Consider the following 20,830-nt stretch of genomic DNA (forward strand, 5'->3'; position numbering starts at 1 on the left):
ATATATGGAATGGGCCAAGTTCATTTAGGTTGGGCTAAGCTTTCATGGATGGTCCATGGAGCTTTTAACCCATGGATCCTATGTAAATGAAAGGTCATGGGTATTAGGGTTTACATGGATGTAACCCTAATCCTCCATAATATATAAAGGGGTCCTTAGCTCACAAAATTGGCACAAGTGTGTGAAAATAAGAGTGGGCCGATTTTAGTGTGCATACATATTCTCTCAAGTTCTTCCAAGGTGTTTTGGTGATTTGTGATTCCATTTGAGGCTTCCACACTATTGGGGCTAAGCTCTTAAAGCTTGAAGACATCAAGCTACATCAAAAGGTATGTCATCTAACTAGAACTTTGTAGTTTAGGTGCTTCATAATATGCTAGTTAGGATGAAACCTTGGAATAGTTAATATTTGCATGTATAATAGAGAAAACATAGATCCAAGGTTTATAGGGTTGCATGTACACCATAGGAGTGTTAGAATGCTCAAAACCCAACACCTTCATGAAAGGACCATTCCCTGGGCAGGTCTTTTCAGTAGTTGGTCTTGATTCTAATAATGGAATTTACCCATTAGCATATGGGATTGTTGAGTCTAAAAACACAGAAAGCTGGAAGTGGTTTTTAGAAAACCTTGGGGATGACTTGGACCTTGGAAGAAACTCAAATTTCACTTTCATAAGTGACAGGCTAAAGGTAAAGCAAATTTATACATTTGGTCATTTAAGATGTGTGGTTTTTAGTTAACTCTAATTATTGTCAATTGATTCATGTACAGTTTACAAAGTGCAGTTGATCAGTTGTTTCCCAATTCTGAGCATAGATATTGTATCAGACATATTCATGACAATATGAGGAAGAGGTGGAGACAAACAGAGTATAGGGACCACTTACGGAGGTGTACATCAGCTTCACCATTCCTGAGTTTGAACATTTGATGAAGGAGTTTAGTCAATATGATAAGGAGGCATGTGAATGGTTGAACCAAATTACTCTTGCACATTGGGAAAGGAGTCATTTTTCAGGTAATTCAGTATATTCCAATTTGGTCCTTATGTCTTTCACTTAGTGAACTGTTTTACTTGTATGTCAATTGTATTAACTGATTTTTAATGGTAATGTACAATAGGAAGAGCAGTTTCTGATGTCTTGATATCAAATATGTGTGAAGTGTTTAATGGGAAGATAGACAAAGGAAGGGATAAAGCTATCATTAGATGTCTAGAATACATATGGGAGTATCTAATGAAGAGGATATGCAATGTATTGAAGGAAATGAAAAAGGCTAAAGGTCCACTAACACCCACAGCAACAGACATCTTAGCTGCAAGAAAAATAGTTGCTTCACAATACATTGCTAGGTGGAATGGGGGAGACAAGTATCAAGTCACAGGAGCTTTGCCGGATCAACATGTGGTGGATGTTAAGAATCATACATGCACTTGCAGAAAATGGGAATTAATTGGAATTCCATGCAGACATGCAATTGCAACTCTGAATGAAATGAGTAAAGACCTAGAGGTTGAGCTTGACATTTACAAATGGGTTCACAAGGTGTATTTTCTAGATACATGGAAAAAAATCTTATTCATTTAAGGTGGAGCCAATTAAGGGGAGATCCATGTGGCCCAAGAGTGAATGTCCCACAAAGCTAATCCCTCCTCCACATCGCACTCAGGTGGGAAGGCCTAAGAAAAAAAGAAGACAAAGTGAGGGTGAAAGGTTAAGCAAAAAGCAGAGGGCAAGTCAAGGTGATGGAGTGAATGCTACACAAGAAGGAGGTTCCCAAAAACCAACAAATGATGGAGTGTAGAAGCTATCAAGGAAGCATATCAGTGTTACTTGTAGCAAATGCAAGAACAAGGGACACAACTCTAGGACCTGTAAAGGGCAAGGTGGGAATCAGTCCAAGAAGTAATGTGTCATGCATGAGGTTTTATGTGATTTTGGTTGCTTTTGAACACTTGGTTGTTATGTTTATACTATTTTGTTGAATCTTTTGGTTGGTTGTTATGAATACTTGGTTGTTATGTTATTAATCTTAATGAAATGTGCATTTTGGTTGTTATGTTATGAATCTTAATGAAATGTGCATTTTGGTTGTTATGTTATGAATCTTAATGAAATGTGCATTTTGGTTATGTACAATTGGTTCTAATGAATCTTCATACCATTTCTATTGATGTGTTAAGTTTGATACATTCATACAATTTTGGTAATACATTCATACCATCATAAGTCACTACAAAAATGATCACATAAAATTACATCAAAATGACCATTTTATCCATACTAATACGACCAAAACACCCTTCACAGTAAACCCCTACACAAACCAGCTACAAAACAAGACAATCACAAAAAAAACCGAACTTTCAAACAGGTACATTTTCAGCTTCAAATTTTCATCCTTCAATGCTTTGCAATTTGCCACCAACATGTTGTTCCTGCATCTCAGTCCACTGCATTGATCTGGTAGCATGTTCACACTTCTAAGCAACTCATTGCACCGTTCCTGCACTGAATTCAAATGTCTTAGTAGTCCAGGTATGATGGCTTTAGACCTAGCACACATTAGGGGATCAAGCCACCCGATAAACCCACAAACAAAAATATTCATAGGGCATGCAAAAAATCTCCTTCCTGGATTCAGAGGGGTCCAGGACGTTTTCACCAAAGCAACTTTTCCACAAAAACATAGAACCATTGTTGTTGTAACAGAGCTCAAGAAGAAGAAGGGTAGAAAAAAGAGACGTTGGGGAAGAAAGATCGCATGCAGTGGGATATTTAAAAGGAATTAAGTCAAAAACGGTTTATGCAAAAATGGTCCCTTACATATGAAATGACGAATTTACCCTCACATGTGAGGCACATGAGGGGGCTTAACAGATCCTATTTATCGGGAGTTAAGTCCAGGGACCAAAACCACATACAAACCACTCCAAAAGGACCATGGATCCAAAAACTCGGGGTTTGTACTAAAACCCCAAAAATCTGCATACCACAGGAACCATTTTTGCAATTTTGTCAAGTAATTTTGATGATATTTGTTTGGTTTAGTAAGGGAATGGCAATACAAAACTATTTTGAAATGAAGGTAAGAAAGTGTAATTTAACCCATTCCATTTTATTCATATGTTATATTTATAGCAACTATACCGTGGAGAGAACCTTATCTTTACAACTTCATTTGTACAAAATCATGTTTAATTCTTTCCGAATGTATCATATTTGATGATCACTTAATCCGTATTGTTAATTCTCAATTTTTGTTCTTTTACAAAATAGCTAGATCAACTTGATTTCTTCATCGATGAACTCAAAGGAATCATGAAAGTGCTGCATCGAGAAAATCTATAACCTCTAAACTAAATGAATTATATACATATATTACCGTGGAGTGCTGCCATAGATTGTCCGATTTCACCAATTTTGGTCTGTTGTTAACAAGTGGCGATCTTGATGACATATGTACTTCTTTCGCAACTGTCGCGATTTCTCTTGACAAGGCGGTTGCACTTGGTCCACTCGGAATAATAACTACAATCTTTTTATATTTCCAAACCAGATATTCAATTATAACATTTTTAGGGAAAAAAAATATGAACTGTAAGTATAGTTAACGAAACGATGGTTGATGCAAATATGCATATATATGATCACATCCGTCACTCGAACATGATATGCCATGTATGAAAAGAAAAACCCTAAATAAAGGGGTCTAGTACTTAGTTAATTACTATAACTTGGTAAACGTAAACTATTAAATGTTTAATGCAATGTCAAATACACAATGACTAATTGACACGAGCTTCTTGATATTTGATATGGATTTTTGTCACTACCCTGATCTGGAAATGGTTCCGGAACTCGATAGTTGTGGCTATGCATTTGCTTTTTAGGCCATGTCTCAATACCTGGTCCAGTGTTACAAAATTGAGTGTCATTTTGATACACTCCATTTAAACATAAAATTTTAAAAAGTGTTAACCAATCGTAATATTTCTTTGAAGATATATTGATATATATATAAGGGGGTGTTTGGCTAACCTTATTAAAAAAATATTTGGATGAAAATAATTTATTCCGGTAAAGAACCTTTAATAAGTCATTTTTCGTAAGTTACCTCACACTTACTTATTAGCTTATAAGCTAATAAACAATAAGTTTTTTTTTTTTTTTTGCCAAACACCCTCTAAGTAGAGCCAGTGATTCACTGTGATTCCAAAAATAATGAAAACCAAAATATATTGCTGTTAGGGTTTAAGCACTTCAAAAAACTGACAAAACGATTCAATACAAAACGATTCAATACACCGAGTTATAATACAAAGGAAAACAAAAACATAATATTTAAATGATTTACATGCATGATCACGACGATCGGCTACATCCACAAGCAAGTACCACAAATAATTATTATTGATACTTCCATAGCTAAAATGTATTAGGTTATACGAATTCAAGGGTTTTATCTATACTAGTAAGTTGACAAAAAATCCACCTATGAGCGAGACCCCATGTTTGGTCTGCATAGAGGGTATAAGGTCAAATAGGCTAGTAACATTTATTATTCGGTTGTCATAAAATGACAATGAATAATCCACAATCTGTTTTTTAGATAACTTATCTTTTAATTGTATCAAATATACTAGTAACAATTTTTCTGTGTTCTTATTACACTATTAGAGTGCATTACAATCGGGTATTAATCACAATAAACGCAATATCAATGTCACGTGGACATAAATGAACAAATTCTATCATATATTGAATTAATTAATGCCACAATGGTAAACACCTAAGATTCAATACTAGTTTAACAGATTAAAATATCTTTATGATGTAATGAAAACCAAAAAATAATGATCTATGGAATACAATTAAAAAAACAACAAATAAACTAAAGATGCACTTATATTAACCCTTTTACTATTGTTTTGGACGAATTGTATTCACCTACTATTATAATTACGCATCATTATAAAATAGTCATTAATTAGTAGGAAAATATCAAAAATCTTATGAAACATAATTAATCGAAGAGTAAACTACGTTCTTGGTCTCCATGTCTAGTTTATTTATTATTATATTTATCTTTTTTATATTTGAACCGATACGAAGCAAAATCAAAGTTTCATAGTTTTTTTAATGTTCTTTATCCCTAACACTAAACAAGGGAAAACCAAATGTAGTTTACCCTAAAAACGAACCAGTTCTTTTATAATCCCAAATCGAAAAGTGTTTCACATATATATTTTTATCATTGCGAATTATGTATCAGTACCCGTTGGTGATTTTGTATCATCAATGTGTATTTAAGTGTAATGGATTGACTTGTTGACCAAAATTCAATCTTGATGAATATTAAACAAGTAAGGAAGGTGCAGAGTGCATATTTGTTTAAATTTATTCAAGATTCAAAGTAGACTGTCATTTAGGGCAAAACCCCTAAATGAACAGGGGTCCGGGGACAGCGCCCCTGAGAGCGGGGTCCAAGGGGCGGCAGCCCCTGGCGGGGTCCAAGGGGAAGAGCCCCTGGCTGGGGTCGAGCTGAATTTTCTGTAAATGAGTTATATTGCTATATAAAAAATGCCTTAGAAATCTGAATTTTCTGTAAATGAACCCGGTTTTTGACTTCATTTTGACCTTTATTAAAAATCCGTTTTGGTAACTGTTATTGGTTTTGACAGTTGGAGTAGTTTTTGGACAAAGAAAATTGCCTTGACAATTTTCAGACAAATGAACTACTTAATCTTTTTGGTCATCATTTTTTTTCCTGGTACAACAACAATCACGAAATTCATAACAACCATATTTTTTGTTCTTGCTCTGAATTCTGAGTCTTATCTGATGAAAGATTGGGAGTACCACCCAAATACTTTAATCTGAAAGTGAAACCACAATTCTTAGAATTTCCAAGGCTATTATTATCCCGATTTTCTTACAGTACGTGGAATATCAGTTGTCAGTTGAGGTTCACTGTTGTGACCATTACAAACCACAACTGCATCGAACACCTCCACCGAATGCACCCCATCTGTATTCAACTCTACCACAAACTGGGTGATCCCTGAATCCAAGACCTCCACTTTTGTCACCATAGTATTGAACCGAATCAACTTGGTGAGTTCAAAACTACATGCAAAATCTTCCAAGAACTTTAGAACTTCGTCATGGCTAGGAAACTTCTGTGGATCATGGTATACTTTTTCACTAAATTTGAAATCGGTGAAGCTCATGAGTTCACGAGGAAGATTGGTTCGCATAGAGTAGTAGAGAGATCCATGAACGATATCTCTGGTTGGGTCAACTCACAGTAGATCAGACTCCACTTGTGGATCATAGGCCCAAGTCCCACCGAGTCGGTGTGACTTTTCAAACACCACAACTTGGTGGGATTCTCGTTGAAGCTCACGAGCAGCAGTTAGTCCTGCTAGACCAGCGTCTATGACAGCCACCGTTAAGGAAGTTTCCATGGCAGATAGCACTGTGTTCTTAATTGATGAAGTTATAAAAATGTTTAAGAATTAGACGTGTATAAAGGTTTTATTGGTCAATTATCACAGTATCTTTTTAACTGTAGGAGTCTACAAGGTTATAATTTTAGATTGTTATTTTATAAACAAGTTGAAGGCTTGAATAAGTCAATTTATTATATTATTGCCTATTTTCATTTTACTCTATCAACTATATTCGTTAACATGTCAAAAAACAACAAATGCTTAGAAAACTAAATCATATAATATAGAACAATAATTAACCTATATCATTCTTCGTCTTGTTTTATCGTCAACTCACTCAATCATTGGACCTAGAAATGTAGAAACAACAAAAATAATTGGAAGTATTTGTGTGTAATGGGCAAGAATAAGTCGTCCAGGAAATAATACTAACAAAAATAAGGAGTGACTCTCTCAAATGAGAGGTCACAGGTTCAAGTCTCACTAGGAGACATAGGTGGTCTTTAGGATTAGAATAGGAGCAAGATAGTTTTCCGTTTCAAAAAAAAAAAACCTATTAAACTCTACACTCCATTAAATTCTTAAGACTTTAATGGATTGTCACATCACCATTTTATTATTATTATTATTTTTTATAAATAATCATACTATACTTATAAAACATATATTTTTCTTATCACCTCATGCGTTTGAACCCCCTATACAAATTTCCAAGCACCTCATGCATTTGAAACCCCCCACACTTTTTCACTTTCAAAGTAATTAATCACACATCATGAAAAGTTTTATAACTTATATAATATGTTTAATAAACAATTAATGGATAGTCTACTATAAAAATGTCATTCTCTTTGAGTAGACACACAGATACAAATCACATACAAAATTCACAAAGAAAACAAGTTTAAATGTTTTGTGTTGGTTTGAGGGCTTTGGACCATTTTTCGAGCTATGTTATTATGTTAAAATTTTTAATTTGTAAGTTTGTTATGTACTAATTTTTTTTTATATTTTTATTGGTTTAAGTATTCTTTTAATACAATCATTGTATATTGTGCTTAAAACTTTAATGTAAATTAGATTAGATTCATGTTATCGATCATATGTTATGCACTACAAGAAACAGGACCTATAGGGACGACAATTGTCGTCTCTATAGGTTCCAAAAGTCGTCCCTATAGGTGTCCGAGACGACATGTCGTCCCTATAGCTCTCGTCACCATAGCCCCGTCGCAATAGATCTTTATTGTTGTCGCTAAAAAAATCGTCGCAATTGGTAGCCTTTGGGGACAATCTGTCGTTCTATTATGGTTCGTCGCTACAAGTTTTTGGTCTCCTTTGATGAATTTATAGAGAAGACAAGTCGTCTCTATATATTCATCTATAAAAACATGTCGTCTCCATAGGCATAGCTATAGAGACAACTTTTCGTCTCCATAGGTAGATATATACAGTCAACACTTACCATATAGCGACAACATGACGTCGTGGTTGATGCATCTGTAGAGACGCGTCTCTATAGGTATGCTCATATAGCTACTTTTTTTTCTCTATAATTTCCTAGTTTTCATACATATAAGCTTAGATTGTTTACGTTTTTACGGTAGCCTTAAACTCTATCTACAAATACTTACGCATTGATTACAAAATATTCTTATTAAAATGATTAAATTTACCCAAATCGTTTGAGCTCTGGTAACACCATTGTAGTTTAAGAGATGCGCATGATTAAAAGAAATTGGTGAAAATAATTATTATATACAAACCTGAAGTCTCAAAGATTTATTTTTAACAAGGAATTAGAGATAAGAGCTCATGCAACACACTCAATTCTGATTTCTTCTGTTTCTGGAAATCCTTCATGAAGAGAAGAAAATCAATTAATAATTTAATAATGCTTGATTATAAAGTATAACTTACTGATTGAGCTGAAGAGAGAAACGATGAGTCACGTGAAAAAAGAGTGTGCATTAATCCAAAAAGCCATTAAACAAATCCGTACTCTCCACCTTCCTCATATGGCCAAACCTAAAGGGTAAAAAAGTCAAAAGGTTGAGGATCCATAAGAGTTACGTGTAAGAAATAGAAAAATTAAAAAAGACAAAAGGTTTAAGTATGCCAAGACCTAATCAAACGTTCAAGTGCTAATCCCAGAACCAAAAAACATCACACACAAAAGGACAATTACATGCCTTTCAGGTTAAATTAATTACCAGAGTGGACATGCATAAATAAATACTATAAATAAGATTAAAAGACCAAAAGTTCTGGCAATGCTATCTGAAACTTGACTCAATAGAAATCATTGCAGCCTACTAATCTGAGAAATCACAAAAAGGGGAATCAAATTCAAAAGTGAGGTGCAAGTTTAGAATCAGAGCTAAGCAGAAGAAGATACAGAAATTGATGAAAAAAGGAACAAAATTCTAATATCACAATTTGAATATCCATCAAAAATATGAAGAGTATAGTGTACAAAAGAGAAGAGCACCCTAAAATTGTCTCAAAAGCAGGAAGTTACTTAGATATTGTTAAGGACAAAATGGTCGCAAAAGGAGAAGAGTACACAAAACTCACTAATGGTGCTAACACTGCAAGTTATGAAGCATCAAGAAAGAGAAAAAGGAGAAAAGCAAAGGCTAACTGTGTCATTTTGAATCCCAATGATAATACTTCATCAATTCAAGATCTTCCTACACAAATGGATACAAATATCACTAAATCGTTTTTCTGAAAAACTCACCATTACCATTGGTAGCATATAAATCCACATCATGAAAACTCATGTTGCCACATTAGCAAAAAAGATTCTGATTCTTGATTGGGTTTATGCATCTCTATACACCTAAAAACGTAACAAGGCAGCTTAAAATACCAAAATTGGATGAAAATAATGGATTTTCTTAAGCAAACATATGGAATTCTCAACTAGATTTGAGTAAAACAAAAGATTTCAACAATTGAAGTACAGGATTAGCAAGGGTAGCAGATTATTAATTCTGAAAACAAAATACCTTTTAATCACAGAAGATAAGCTGGGGAACGACAAATGGTGATGGAGATTTGTTAATCGATGTAGGAAAATCGCATCCTGAGAGAGCAACTATGAAATCATAGAAAATCACGAGTTAGGGATGGAGACGAAGGCACAAAAACCATAGAAATATGGAGATGCGCATGAGCTTCAACGAACCTGTACAGAAAAATGGAGATTTGCTTGATTTCTGAAAGCCTTAAACGAACAAGAAATAGAGATAGAGGCGTTAATGAACTGGTGTTAAGGGTTAGGTTAAACACCGGTGGTGAAGGGGGGAGACGGATCCTGAGACAAACTAATCGATGAGCTACAGAGAAGATCTGAGACCGGAGACGACCAAGGGGAAAAGGATTCTCAGATCATAACCTATGGGGACGACCTATCGTGACTATAACCATAAACAAACGACATCGTTTTTTTATTTTCCAACTAAATATATTAAAATATATATATTTTTTGGGCATAGAAAGCTATGGGGACAAGAAGTCATCCCTACAGATGTTTCAAGAACGCGCCAAACCAATTTATTTTCCCGCTTAACATGTTGAAACAAGAAGTCGTCCCTATAGCTTCAAGAGTCAATAAAATTTGGTCAACTCTATGGCGACGACAGGTCGTCCCTATAGGGAGCCTATAGCGACGATACATGTCGTCCCTATAGGTGATTATTCTTATAGTGATGGAAAGTGATATAGATAATATTTAATTAAATATTGTATATATGTTTGTATATTTGTGTTGATTCAAAGGAATAATTAATTAAAAATAATGGATATGCAATATTATCCATAGTATCCATGTAAGTCTCATTTGAAATGCAAATTGTCTATCTTATCACTTTATATTTTAGTATATGTTTAACATTTTAATTATAATAATAAGTGTTTTTTTAAAAGTTTTTTTTCGTTTATTAATAATAATAAGTGGTTTTAAAACTAATGAACAATAATTATAATTAATAAAAATCAAATTATAAAAATTATGGATATGTTATACTATCCATGCAAATCTTTTTTGAAATACAAATTCTCTATGTTATCAGTTTATTATTTAGTGTATGTTTTACATTTTAATAGTAATATTAAGTGTTTCTTAAAAGTCTTCTTTAACTTATTAATAATAATAAGTGCTTAAAAACTAAAGAACAATAATTTTAAATTATAATAACATCAATTTATAAATTACATAACGTTAACAACAAATAAATTGTATTTTAAATGAACATCATTATTGAAATTAGTAAATAATCGCATAAGCAAAAATTTAAATTAATCAATCATAACAATTGTTAAAAATATTATTAAATAGATAATTATATATAATTTTATTAATGATGAAGGTGGGTTGATGTGAGTGAATAATATTGTTCAAAATATTATGTCAAAGTTAATGTCAATAACATAACAATTTTAAACATATATTTTTCAACATTTTAACAATATATTTTTAACTTACGCAGCGCAATGCGCGGGAATTCGTCTAGTACTAATAAATAAAACTAGAACATTACATTAATTAAAAATTCAAAATTACAATTACTAAATATTAATTAAAGATTACAATTTAGAAATTTGAAGTTACGAACAATACATTAAATAAAAAGTACAATATCTAACTACAAATTTTACTTCATATTGTATTTTATTTAAATCTCGTCACAACGATTTCTCCAAATTTCACGCCCATCTTTCGAAACGTTACTGGGAACCATGAAAATAATTGAAATCTCTTCATTCTTTACCTTTTCTTCTTTAATTTTCATCTTTCTTTCTTTTAGTGCAACCTCATATCTAAATAGTTTTGGTAGTGTTCGAAACTCTTTTTATTTTCTTCTATATGTTTTTCAAGTATTTCATCAAGCCTATTACCAGATTACGAAGTGGAATTGATAGCTTTTCCTTTTGCTGCTTTTTTTGCTGCATTCCTACCAATTGGGCAGTTGTAACTTTATCATTATCCAAGTTAATGAAAGATTTTGTATTTGATGAAGACATAGATGCCCCAGATGCAGTGCTTGAACCTATCTATTTGGGTTCATTTTAAGGATATTCCAAATATGTTTGTGCCTAAAATCAGCACTATATCTAACATGATAATGCTCAAAAGTTGCACTTTTGAGATCATCGTCAGACCGTCCACTAAGGTGTTGACATTCCAATACTACATACATTTGATAAAATGTAACCGCAAATGGGTTCATGTAATGCCAATACGTTTTGAGGTTGGCTTGAGTCTTGCATCGTTTGACGTGTTGCTTCTTTCGTAGTACGCAGTAATTCGTCACCAGAACTCTTTATCACGTTGTTGACTTCCAGTAATGTTGTCCTCTGAAATTTGTAGCCAAGCTTTTGCCAACAACATTTCTTCTTCTTTGCTCCAGTAGGTTTTTTTTATTTCTTTGTCGTTTGTTGGTGGGAGTTTCTGTTGGCGTTAGCTCATTTTCTAGAATATGGGGAAGATCTGGGCTAGTAGAATCTGGTTATGCATTTTGGTAGGGATGGTGTGGAGATATCGGGTATTAATGTTGTGAATGATTGTTTGGATTTGGGTATGGATATTGTGGATGATTGTTTGGATTTTTCTATTGATATTATGGATGCTTGTTTGGATTTTGCCATTTTTGTATTGATGTTGTAGATGACTGTTTAAATATGGGTATGGATGTTATGGATGATTGTTTGTATTTCTGGATCATACGAAGATAACAATTATGTATAGTAATTTGGATTCATGATTTGTGTATCAGATTGTTGGTAGGTGCGAATGAGAATATAATAGGACATCTTTATGTGTAGAGTTGAATATCTTGTATGCATTTGCCTTTAATTTGAATTTCATTTAACTTTAATTTGAATTTCATTTGACTCTAATTTCAATTTCATTTGAATTTAAATTAACTTTAATTTGGATTTTTTTCATTTTAATTTCTATTTCATTTAACTTTAGTTTATATTTCATTTCACTTTAATTTCAATTTCATTCAAATATAATTTTGATTTCATTTTACTTTAATTTGAATTTCATTTGAATATAATTTGAATTTCATTTAGAGAATATATTTTTGCTATAAAAGAATATAACCTTTTGATTATTTCATACCTACTAATTGAAACTATTTCTGAATTTCTTTCTCATATGATGTCATCGTCATCCTCAGATGCTTCTGCTTCTGAATTCATAATCAACCATCTCACAAGTTGTAACGTCCAAAAAATATGACCTAAAAAATTCATTTTTAATTTAAATAAAACAATATTCCAAAAACATCATCAATACAATCCAAGTGAAAATAAGTGTATTAAACATCATATCAATCAGAGTAAATCACAGAAGCGGAACTAGACGGTGTGTGCGATGCAGTCATCCTGAGCTCTTCCCCTTGGAACCAGAAGTACCTAAACATAAACTGAAAATCATAATCACAAAGCTTAGTGAGTTCCCAAAACGACCCCATACCATACATAATTAATCACATATCGGGCCCCGCCCAGCTTCGAGCCTCGCTCGGTATACATATCTGTTATTCCTAGGCCCCGCCTGACATCCGACCCCACCCACTATACACATACAATGTATATCACATAATCATGCTACCATATACAATGATCATAAAACAATAGCATACGATTCAGTAATCGGGCCTCGCCCGGCATCGAGCCCCGCCCGGTATACATAGCAGCACATAACACATGCAAGGGTCAATCAGACTTCTAACATCCTAACATAAACATTAAGGACTGGCATTGGTGCCTTAGACCCGCTAAACCCAGTGAGGAAACTCACCTCGAATGCTAAATCTCACTAAAAATCCATGGTTGCTGGTCCGACGAATCCTAGAGCTACCAATACAAAATAACACCAGATTAACAATTAGATTCCAATCTATAACCATCAATCCATACTTAGGGTAAAATGACCATTTTACCCCTGACCTAGTTTGGACCAAGACTTAGGCCCAAACCTAAAGTCCTAAAGGCCCAATTCCAACTTAACCGTTCAAGGCCCATACTTGGCCTAATTTTCCAAATTGGGCCCAAACCCTTACATGGGCCTCACCCTAAAGCCCACCTAAACTCCTAGCCCAAAACACTTGCTCTCAGATGGCCCAAGAAGAACCTAAGCACCTTAGCCCAAAAGAATGGCCCATCCTCAAAGCCCAACATGCAAAACCCATCAGACTGAGTACGCTGGGCGTACTCAGTTGTACCATAAGCGTACATGCTAAATGGCTTATACGCCATGCGTACAAACTTGTACGCCCAACGTACTCACCCATTAAGCCAAAATCCACATTAAGCACTTAATGCTTAAGATAAGAAGTCCAAACCACAAATCTAATCCCTAATAAGCGTCTAGAACCATAAAGTAACTGACTTGGTGACTTTGCATTCCCCAAAAGGACCCAAATTTAGGATGTAACACTTTACTTTCACTAAATGGACATAACCTTATGCATGGGTGATTCTAAAGCCTAAAGGTGCCAACTTTATGGACCTTGAACCTCAGAAACACCAAGAGTGGCAACTCATAACTCCTGGAGTGGTGACAAACCACTAGATCTTATTAATGGGACCATAAAGGGTCCCAAACTCATATAGACTAGGTCTAAGCTTTTAATGAACAAGATCAAAGATTTTTACCTCAAACAAGCTAGAAATGAAGTAATCAGGATCTACAAGCTCTTCCTTGATCCACAACCTTGCACCAAACTCCTTTTTCTTGAATATGAACCAAAACACACCAAGATGCACACAATGAGCTCAAAAACACAACAATGGAGGATAAGGAATGATTTCTAGGGCTTTAGAGGCTTAGGGGCTGGTAAAGAGGCCAACCCTAATGACTTAAGGTGTTTATATAGGGTGCATCACCCTAAATTAGGGTTTCATTAACTCTCACGTACGCCCCATGTACATGCATGTACGCCCCACGTACGTGTCCGGAGTCACGACCAAGCCTCGCATCAGTACGCTAAGTGTACCCCTTGGTACGCTTCGCGTATTGGCCAAGGACCAAAATGCAACTTTTAAATAACACAAGGGAAATAATGAAACATACCAGGATTCAAGTGTTACAATTCTCCCCCACTTGAATCATACTTCGTCCTCGAAGTCCGCTGCCCCGAACAACTCCGGATAGTGCTCTCTCATCTCATCCTCGTGCTCCCAAGTCCATTCTGAACCCTTACGGTGCTGCCATTGCACCTTCACTAGCTCGATAACCTTGTTCCTTAAGGTTTTCGTCTTCCGATGCAAAATCGCCACCGGTCTCTCAATATAATTCAGGCGGTCATCCACCTTAATATCCTTCAATGGTACCACTGCGGAATCATCCACTAAGCTCTTCCGCAACTGAGAGACATGGAACGTGCTATGAATCTGGCTGAGCTCATCTAGAAGATCCAATCGATAAGCAACCCGGCACACCAGTGCCAAATCCCTGAAAGAACCAACTGTTGGATTAGTGTCTAAGTCCATAACTATTTTGATATGTACTTGACCCGATTATGAGCATGGTCCTTTTGGGTTGCCTTCACCATAGCAATATGTAGGATGAATTAAGGAGAGAAAGGTTTAATTATGATTTATTAATATATTATAAGAATAATATATTAAAGGAGAAATCATATTGTTTAATTAATATTAGTCAATAATTAATTAAGAATTAATTTTGTGACTAAAAGAGATTAATTAAATTAAGGGGACTGATATTGTAATTAGAAGATAGTTACAAAGTTGTGCTTAGGATCCATTAGATGGCAATGGATGAATTCTATATGGAGGTCGATAAAGAAATCGTCCAGGGGCCTTCTGGAATGGTCCATTGGACTGCTTAAGGCCTAAGCAGTCAGATTAGGGTTTCCTAGTTGAAAACCCTAATAGCCTACATGTATATATAGAACCCCTATGCCCCAAAAACGTGCACAAGTGTTCCTTTAGGGTTTCCAGCCATTTTTGGTGCCTCCTCTCTCCTCCCTCTTCATTCAAGTTGCTTAGTGGTGTTTGTGACTCCATTAGAGGTGCAACACTTGAGGTACTAAGCTTTCTGAAGCCAAGGATTGATTGTTATTGCTACATAACAATCAAGGTAAGATCTAAACCCTAGTTTATATGTTAATTTGATTAATTGTATGCTAGATCTAGGGTTTGTAAGTCTTGGAAGTTTATTGCATGTTCAAAGTAGAAAAACTAGATCCAAGCAATTAGGGTTGCATGAACACCATAGGACTGATGTTATGCCCAAAACCCATTAGTGGTATCAGAGCCTAGGTCGTTTTTCTATTGAATAGATGCATAATTGAACTGCCAAAGACCTGAAAATCGAAATTTCTTGCTGTCTGCCTGATGAACTCGCCGAGTTGCTCTTAGAACTCGACGAATAGCTTGAACTCGACGAGTTCCAAAGAGGACTCGACGAGTTGGCTGTTCAGTTGCCGGATTTTTCGAATTTTTGGTCAGATTTTGATGTGAATAATTACCAAAACTCGTTTTTATTGCCTAAAATCGATTTTTTATGTTTGGAATGATTATCCTTATCAAAATTGATGGATTTGGTTAAATATGGATAATATAGGATTATTATAAGATAAATATTTGACCTAGTAAGTTTGAAAAGTTTCAATTTACACCCTTTAGGTTTTATAGTTTAAATTTGAACTTAATAGTTTTATTTTTTGAAATTTAAATAGTTAAACCCTAATGTTTTGAAAAGTTTCAAAAACTTGCCCTCAAGTTTTGGAATTTAAATTTTTGATTAAAAGATTAATTTTGAAATATTTAAATTCTAAACCTTAATGTTTTGAAATGTTTCAAAACTTGCCCTCAAGTTTTGGAATTTTTAAAATTTTGATTAATAGTTTAATTATGTAATACTTAAATTCTAAAACTCTAGTATTTTTGAAAAGTTCAAATTACACCCTCATGGTTTTGTTAAGTTAATTAAAAGTTTAATTAAAAGAGAAAGTTAATAAAACCACCTAGTATTTTTAAAAGTGTAAAATACACCCTATACTATATATATGTAACATTAAAAGTCTAATATTATATATATATATATATATATATATATATGAGTAAACAGTCAGTCTTACCATTAGTAGGCCTCATTCACGAAGCTGGTCTATAATGGGTGTTTAAGGAAATTGCCTATAAAATGGCGATTGAATGGGTATCCACTCCTACCCACCACACTCTTGACTAGTGGAGGTCGTTAGCCGAACGGGTAGGATAGGACGAAACCTTCCATTATAAGTATAATGAAGTACAAAGTAACTAAATGCTTTTATAAATTCCCAAATCATAGTTATTTTAGGCAAAATGTGAAATTGTATGCTAATCCATGGAATTACACTTCACACCCTTGCAAAACGTTAGTGGAGCGTGCGTGGTTAACCGACACACTAATTTGGGGTTGACATTGGTTGTGAAGGGTGGCTCGATGTTTATCATAGATCAATGGAGCGTGTGTGGTTAACCGGCACATTGATTAGGTGATAGTATCATTGAGTGCATAACGTAGATTCGTATGGTTGTTCACACCTTATTTGTGATCCTCGGCATCCCAGTCACAAATAGAAGGGCATAATCGAGATTAAACATGCCATTGAAAAGTTCAATGAATCTCAAAAGATCTAGGAGTTTCAATTCATTTAAAACTTAAACTTCATTTTTGTTTTTCATGGTGGAAATTGGTAAATCGTCATTTACCTACCTTCAAATATTCTGCAACTAGATTACGGCATCCCTCTTCTAGGTTGTAGAGTATTGTGTTGGATCCTAGCCTTTATGTTTCATTTGGGTGTTACATCAAGGATTCTTATCAACTAACCTGAATTTTCTCCCGTTTTGTAGATGTCTAAATCTTACAATGGTCTCCCCAAGTCCCTTGGAACAAGCTTTCCAAATGAAGATGACGTTCCACGATACGATCAAGGAAATGAGAGTCATGCTTCACTTCCTCCACCTCCTCCAATTATTCTCCCTAACCCTCAAGTTCAAAGGCTTGAAAAGTTCAATCTCACTCAAGCCCTTTTGGCAAGTAAACACGAAGATGGGAAACCTGTGTGTGCACACATCTTAGAGATGAAGTCACACATTGATAGGTTAAGGATGATGGGTGTCGATATCTCATAAATGTTGACTGGGTTCTTCAGTCACTTCCTGAATCATATAGTGAGTTCGTTAGAGAGTACTATATGATGGACCATGACGTGACCCTCATTGATTTGACCTATTTGCTTATAGCTGCTGAATCAGAAATGATTTGGCGTGCTGATCAAGCAAATTTGTCTGGAAAATCAAACTCCCAAACTTCAATGGACATTGAAAATGGTGACATTGGAAATCCAGAAAAGGTAAATTCTGAGATAGTTCCTTGTGCCATTCCAAAAGAGTCCATCTGCTTCTACTGCCAAGAGAAGGGGCATTGGAGACGAAGCTGCCTTGTTTACCTGAGAGATCTAAGAGATGGGAGAGTCAAGACGTATGGCTCTACTTCAGGTAAAATCTATTAACTAACTCTATAAGTTCCTATTCTTTGATTCTTAATACATGATGTGATAAGATTACATTTTGATGTTTTTGCAGGATCGAAGAAAAGAGAGGAAGCTTAAGGAAGAAGCGTGCTGAATCTGATCATGAAGAAATGGATTTCGATCGCATGGACTCGAGGATCAGATTTTTGAGCTGCAACTCTAGAGTTAGGGTTTCATTAACTCTCACGTACGCGCCGTGTACATGCATGTACGCCCCGTGTACGTGTCCGGAGTCACGACCAAGCCTCGCATCAGTACGCTAAGTGTACCCCTTGGTACGCTTCGCGTATTGGCCAAGGACCAAAATGCAACTTTTAAATAACACAAGGGAAATAATGAAACATACCAGGATTCAAGTGTTACAATTATCCCCCACTTGAATCATACTTCGTCCTCGAAGTCCGCTGCCCTGAACAACTCCGGATAGTGCTCTCTCATCTCATCCTCGTGCTCCCAAGTCCAATCCGAACCCTTGCGGTGCTGCCATTGCACCTTCACTAGCTCGATAACCTTGTTCCTTAAGGTTTTCGTCTTCCGATGCAAAATCGCCACCGGTCTCTCAATATAATTCAGGCGGTCATCCACCTGAATATCCTTCAATGGTACCACTGCGGAATCATCCACTAAGCTCTTCCGCAACTGAGAGACATGGAACGTGCTATGAATCTGGCTGAGCTCATCTGGAAGATCCAATCGATAAGCAACCCGGCACACTCGTGCCAAATCCCTGAAAGAACCAACGTACCTGGGGCCCAGCTTGCCCCGCTTCCAGAACCGAGTGACACCTTCAGGAGAACCATATCTCCCACCTGGAACTCTAAGTCTGACCGGCGCCTGTCAGGATAACTCTTCTTCTAACTCTAAGTTGTCTGGAGCCTGCTCCGAACCTGCTGAATCAGCTTAGTGGTCTTGAGTACCACCTCGGTACTCCTTATAACCCACTGACCGACCTCGCCCCAACAAATCGGGGTCCTGCACTTCCTCCCGTAGAGCATCTCAAAAGGAGGTCGATAAATGCTGGCATGATAACTGTTGTTATACAAAAATTCCGCTAACGGAAGATACGTATCCCAACTCCCACCAAAATCTAGAACACAAGCCTGCAACATATCCTCAATGGTCTGAATCATCCGCTCACTCTGACCATCGGTCTGTGGATGGAATGTTGTGCCGAAATGGAGATGAGTGCCCAAATCGTCATGAAACTTCTTCCAAAACCTGGAAGTAAACCGAACATCTATGTCGGAAACCACCGATACTGGTACCCTGTGACGTGCTACAACCTCCCAGATATAAACCTCGACCAACTTCTCTATAGAAATACTCTCCTGAACCGGAATGAAATGCACGCTCTTGGTCAAACGATCCACGATGACCCATATCGAATCAACTCCGCGTGCAGTCCTGGGAAGCTTCGTGATAAAATCCATAGTGATATCTTCCCATTTCTATACGGGAATCTCCAATGGATGCATCTTGTCGTGAGAAAGCTGATGCTCAACCTTGACTTTCCTACAAGTCAAGCACCGCTCCACGAACCAGGCCACATCCTGCTTCATGTAGGGCCACCAATAATCAGGACAAAGATCCATATAAATCTTCGTCGCCCCTGGATTAATGGAGAACCTCGACTTGTGAGCCTCCTCCATCAGAATCTGGCATACACCGCCCCAATACGGATCCCAAAATCGTCGATGCAACGTCAACAATCCATGACTATCATAATCGAAGGAAGCCACCTAACCCACAATGCACTCGTTCTTTCGGTGCCCTTCCTTCATAGCCTCGACCTGAGCCTCACGAATCCACTCTAACAATAGAGTAATCACGGTCATCCTCATACATATGTATCTGGTCGGAGCTGCGACCGTCTTGTGGCTGAGAGCATCGACCACAACATTGGTCTTCCCCGGGTGATAAAGGATCTCGCAATCATAATCCTTCACCACATCTAACCATCGACGTTTCCTCATATTCATATTCATGTTGAGAGTATGTTGCTATTAATTGTTGTTATTATTCATTTTATATAGTATTATTTTCAAGCTGAAAGTATGTTGCTATTAATTGAATGATATGGCTTGATATTTAAAAGGTGTAAAGTATTGTTGCTTTGTAGATTATTGTTGATCGTAATCGAGATGAGAAATGAATAGCTTAAGGAGCATCATGAAGAATTTGAGACAAAAAAACAAGAAATAGCCAAGATTACCCATCTAACTATACTTTAACACTTTTAATTTTTGTGATTGGGTTTTGGTACTTTGAAATCGAACATGTACTTTTATTTTGCTAATTAAATAATTATATTTATTTTGGTAGTCGAATTTTAATGTTTTGAATTTGGGGTATAAGTTCTGAATCACGTTTGTGAAATCTTGTTATCGAATAATGACAGATTCAAAACCTACTAGACCATCGTTAACATCGGAAAACTGTTCATTTACTAATAATCAACGACAAAATAGCGACGAACATCAACGACAAAATGTAGAAGTACCCTGAGTAATTTGTGTCGGCGCTAATTCAATGCTGAATCACTTGTTGACAATTAGCGATAATGGTTTTTTCGACTGACATCTACGTCGCTAAACGTTGCTGAAAGCCTTTAGCGACGGAATTGTCCGTCGGTGATACCTCTGTTTCTAGTAGTGTTTGGTCAAAAACTCAAAGAAAATTGTGGATTTAAATTTGACTACTCAAGTTTGTTAATATATAAGTTATACATATTTTAAAATGTCCTAATGAAAACCGAATCGTAAAAAACTGATACAACTGAATTGTAGTTTAGGTCGGATT

The 20,830-nt window shown here is 35.7% G+C and overlaps 1 protein-coding gene and 1 pseudogene across 1 annotated transcript; one reads left to right on the top strand and one right to left on the bottom strand.

Moving 5' to 3' along the window:
• Positions 1–934: 934 nt before the first annotated feature.
• On the top strand, positions 935–1,810 carry LOC145126426 (uncharacterized). Its single transcript, XM_079061799.1, has 3 exons — positions 935–1,022; positions 1,127–1,551; positions 1,595–1,810. Exons 1-3 carry the CDS (start codon positions 935–937, stop codon positions 1,808–1,810), a joined length of 729 nt encoding a protein of 242 aa, XP_078917925.1.
• Positions 1,811–2,266: 456 nt separating this feature from the next.
• LOC145126427 (flavin-containing monooxygenase FMO GS-OX-like 7) lies at positions 2,267–6,476 on the bottom strand (annotated as a pseudogene).
• Between the last annotated feature and the right edge of the window lie 14,354 nt (positions 6,477–20,830).

The sequence above is a fragment of the Lactuca virosa genome, chromosome 7, assembly GCF_052849685.1.
Source record: "Lactuca virosa cultivar CGN04683 chromosome 7, Lactuca_virosa_CGN04683_v6, whole genome shotgun sequence".
In the NCBI taxonomy this organism is placed as follows: domain Eukaryota; kingdom Viridiplantae; phylum Streptophyta; class Magnoliopsida; order Asterales; family Asteraceae; genus Lactuca; species Lactuca virosa.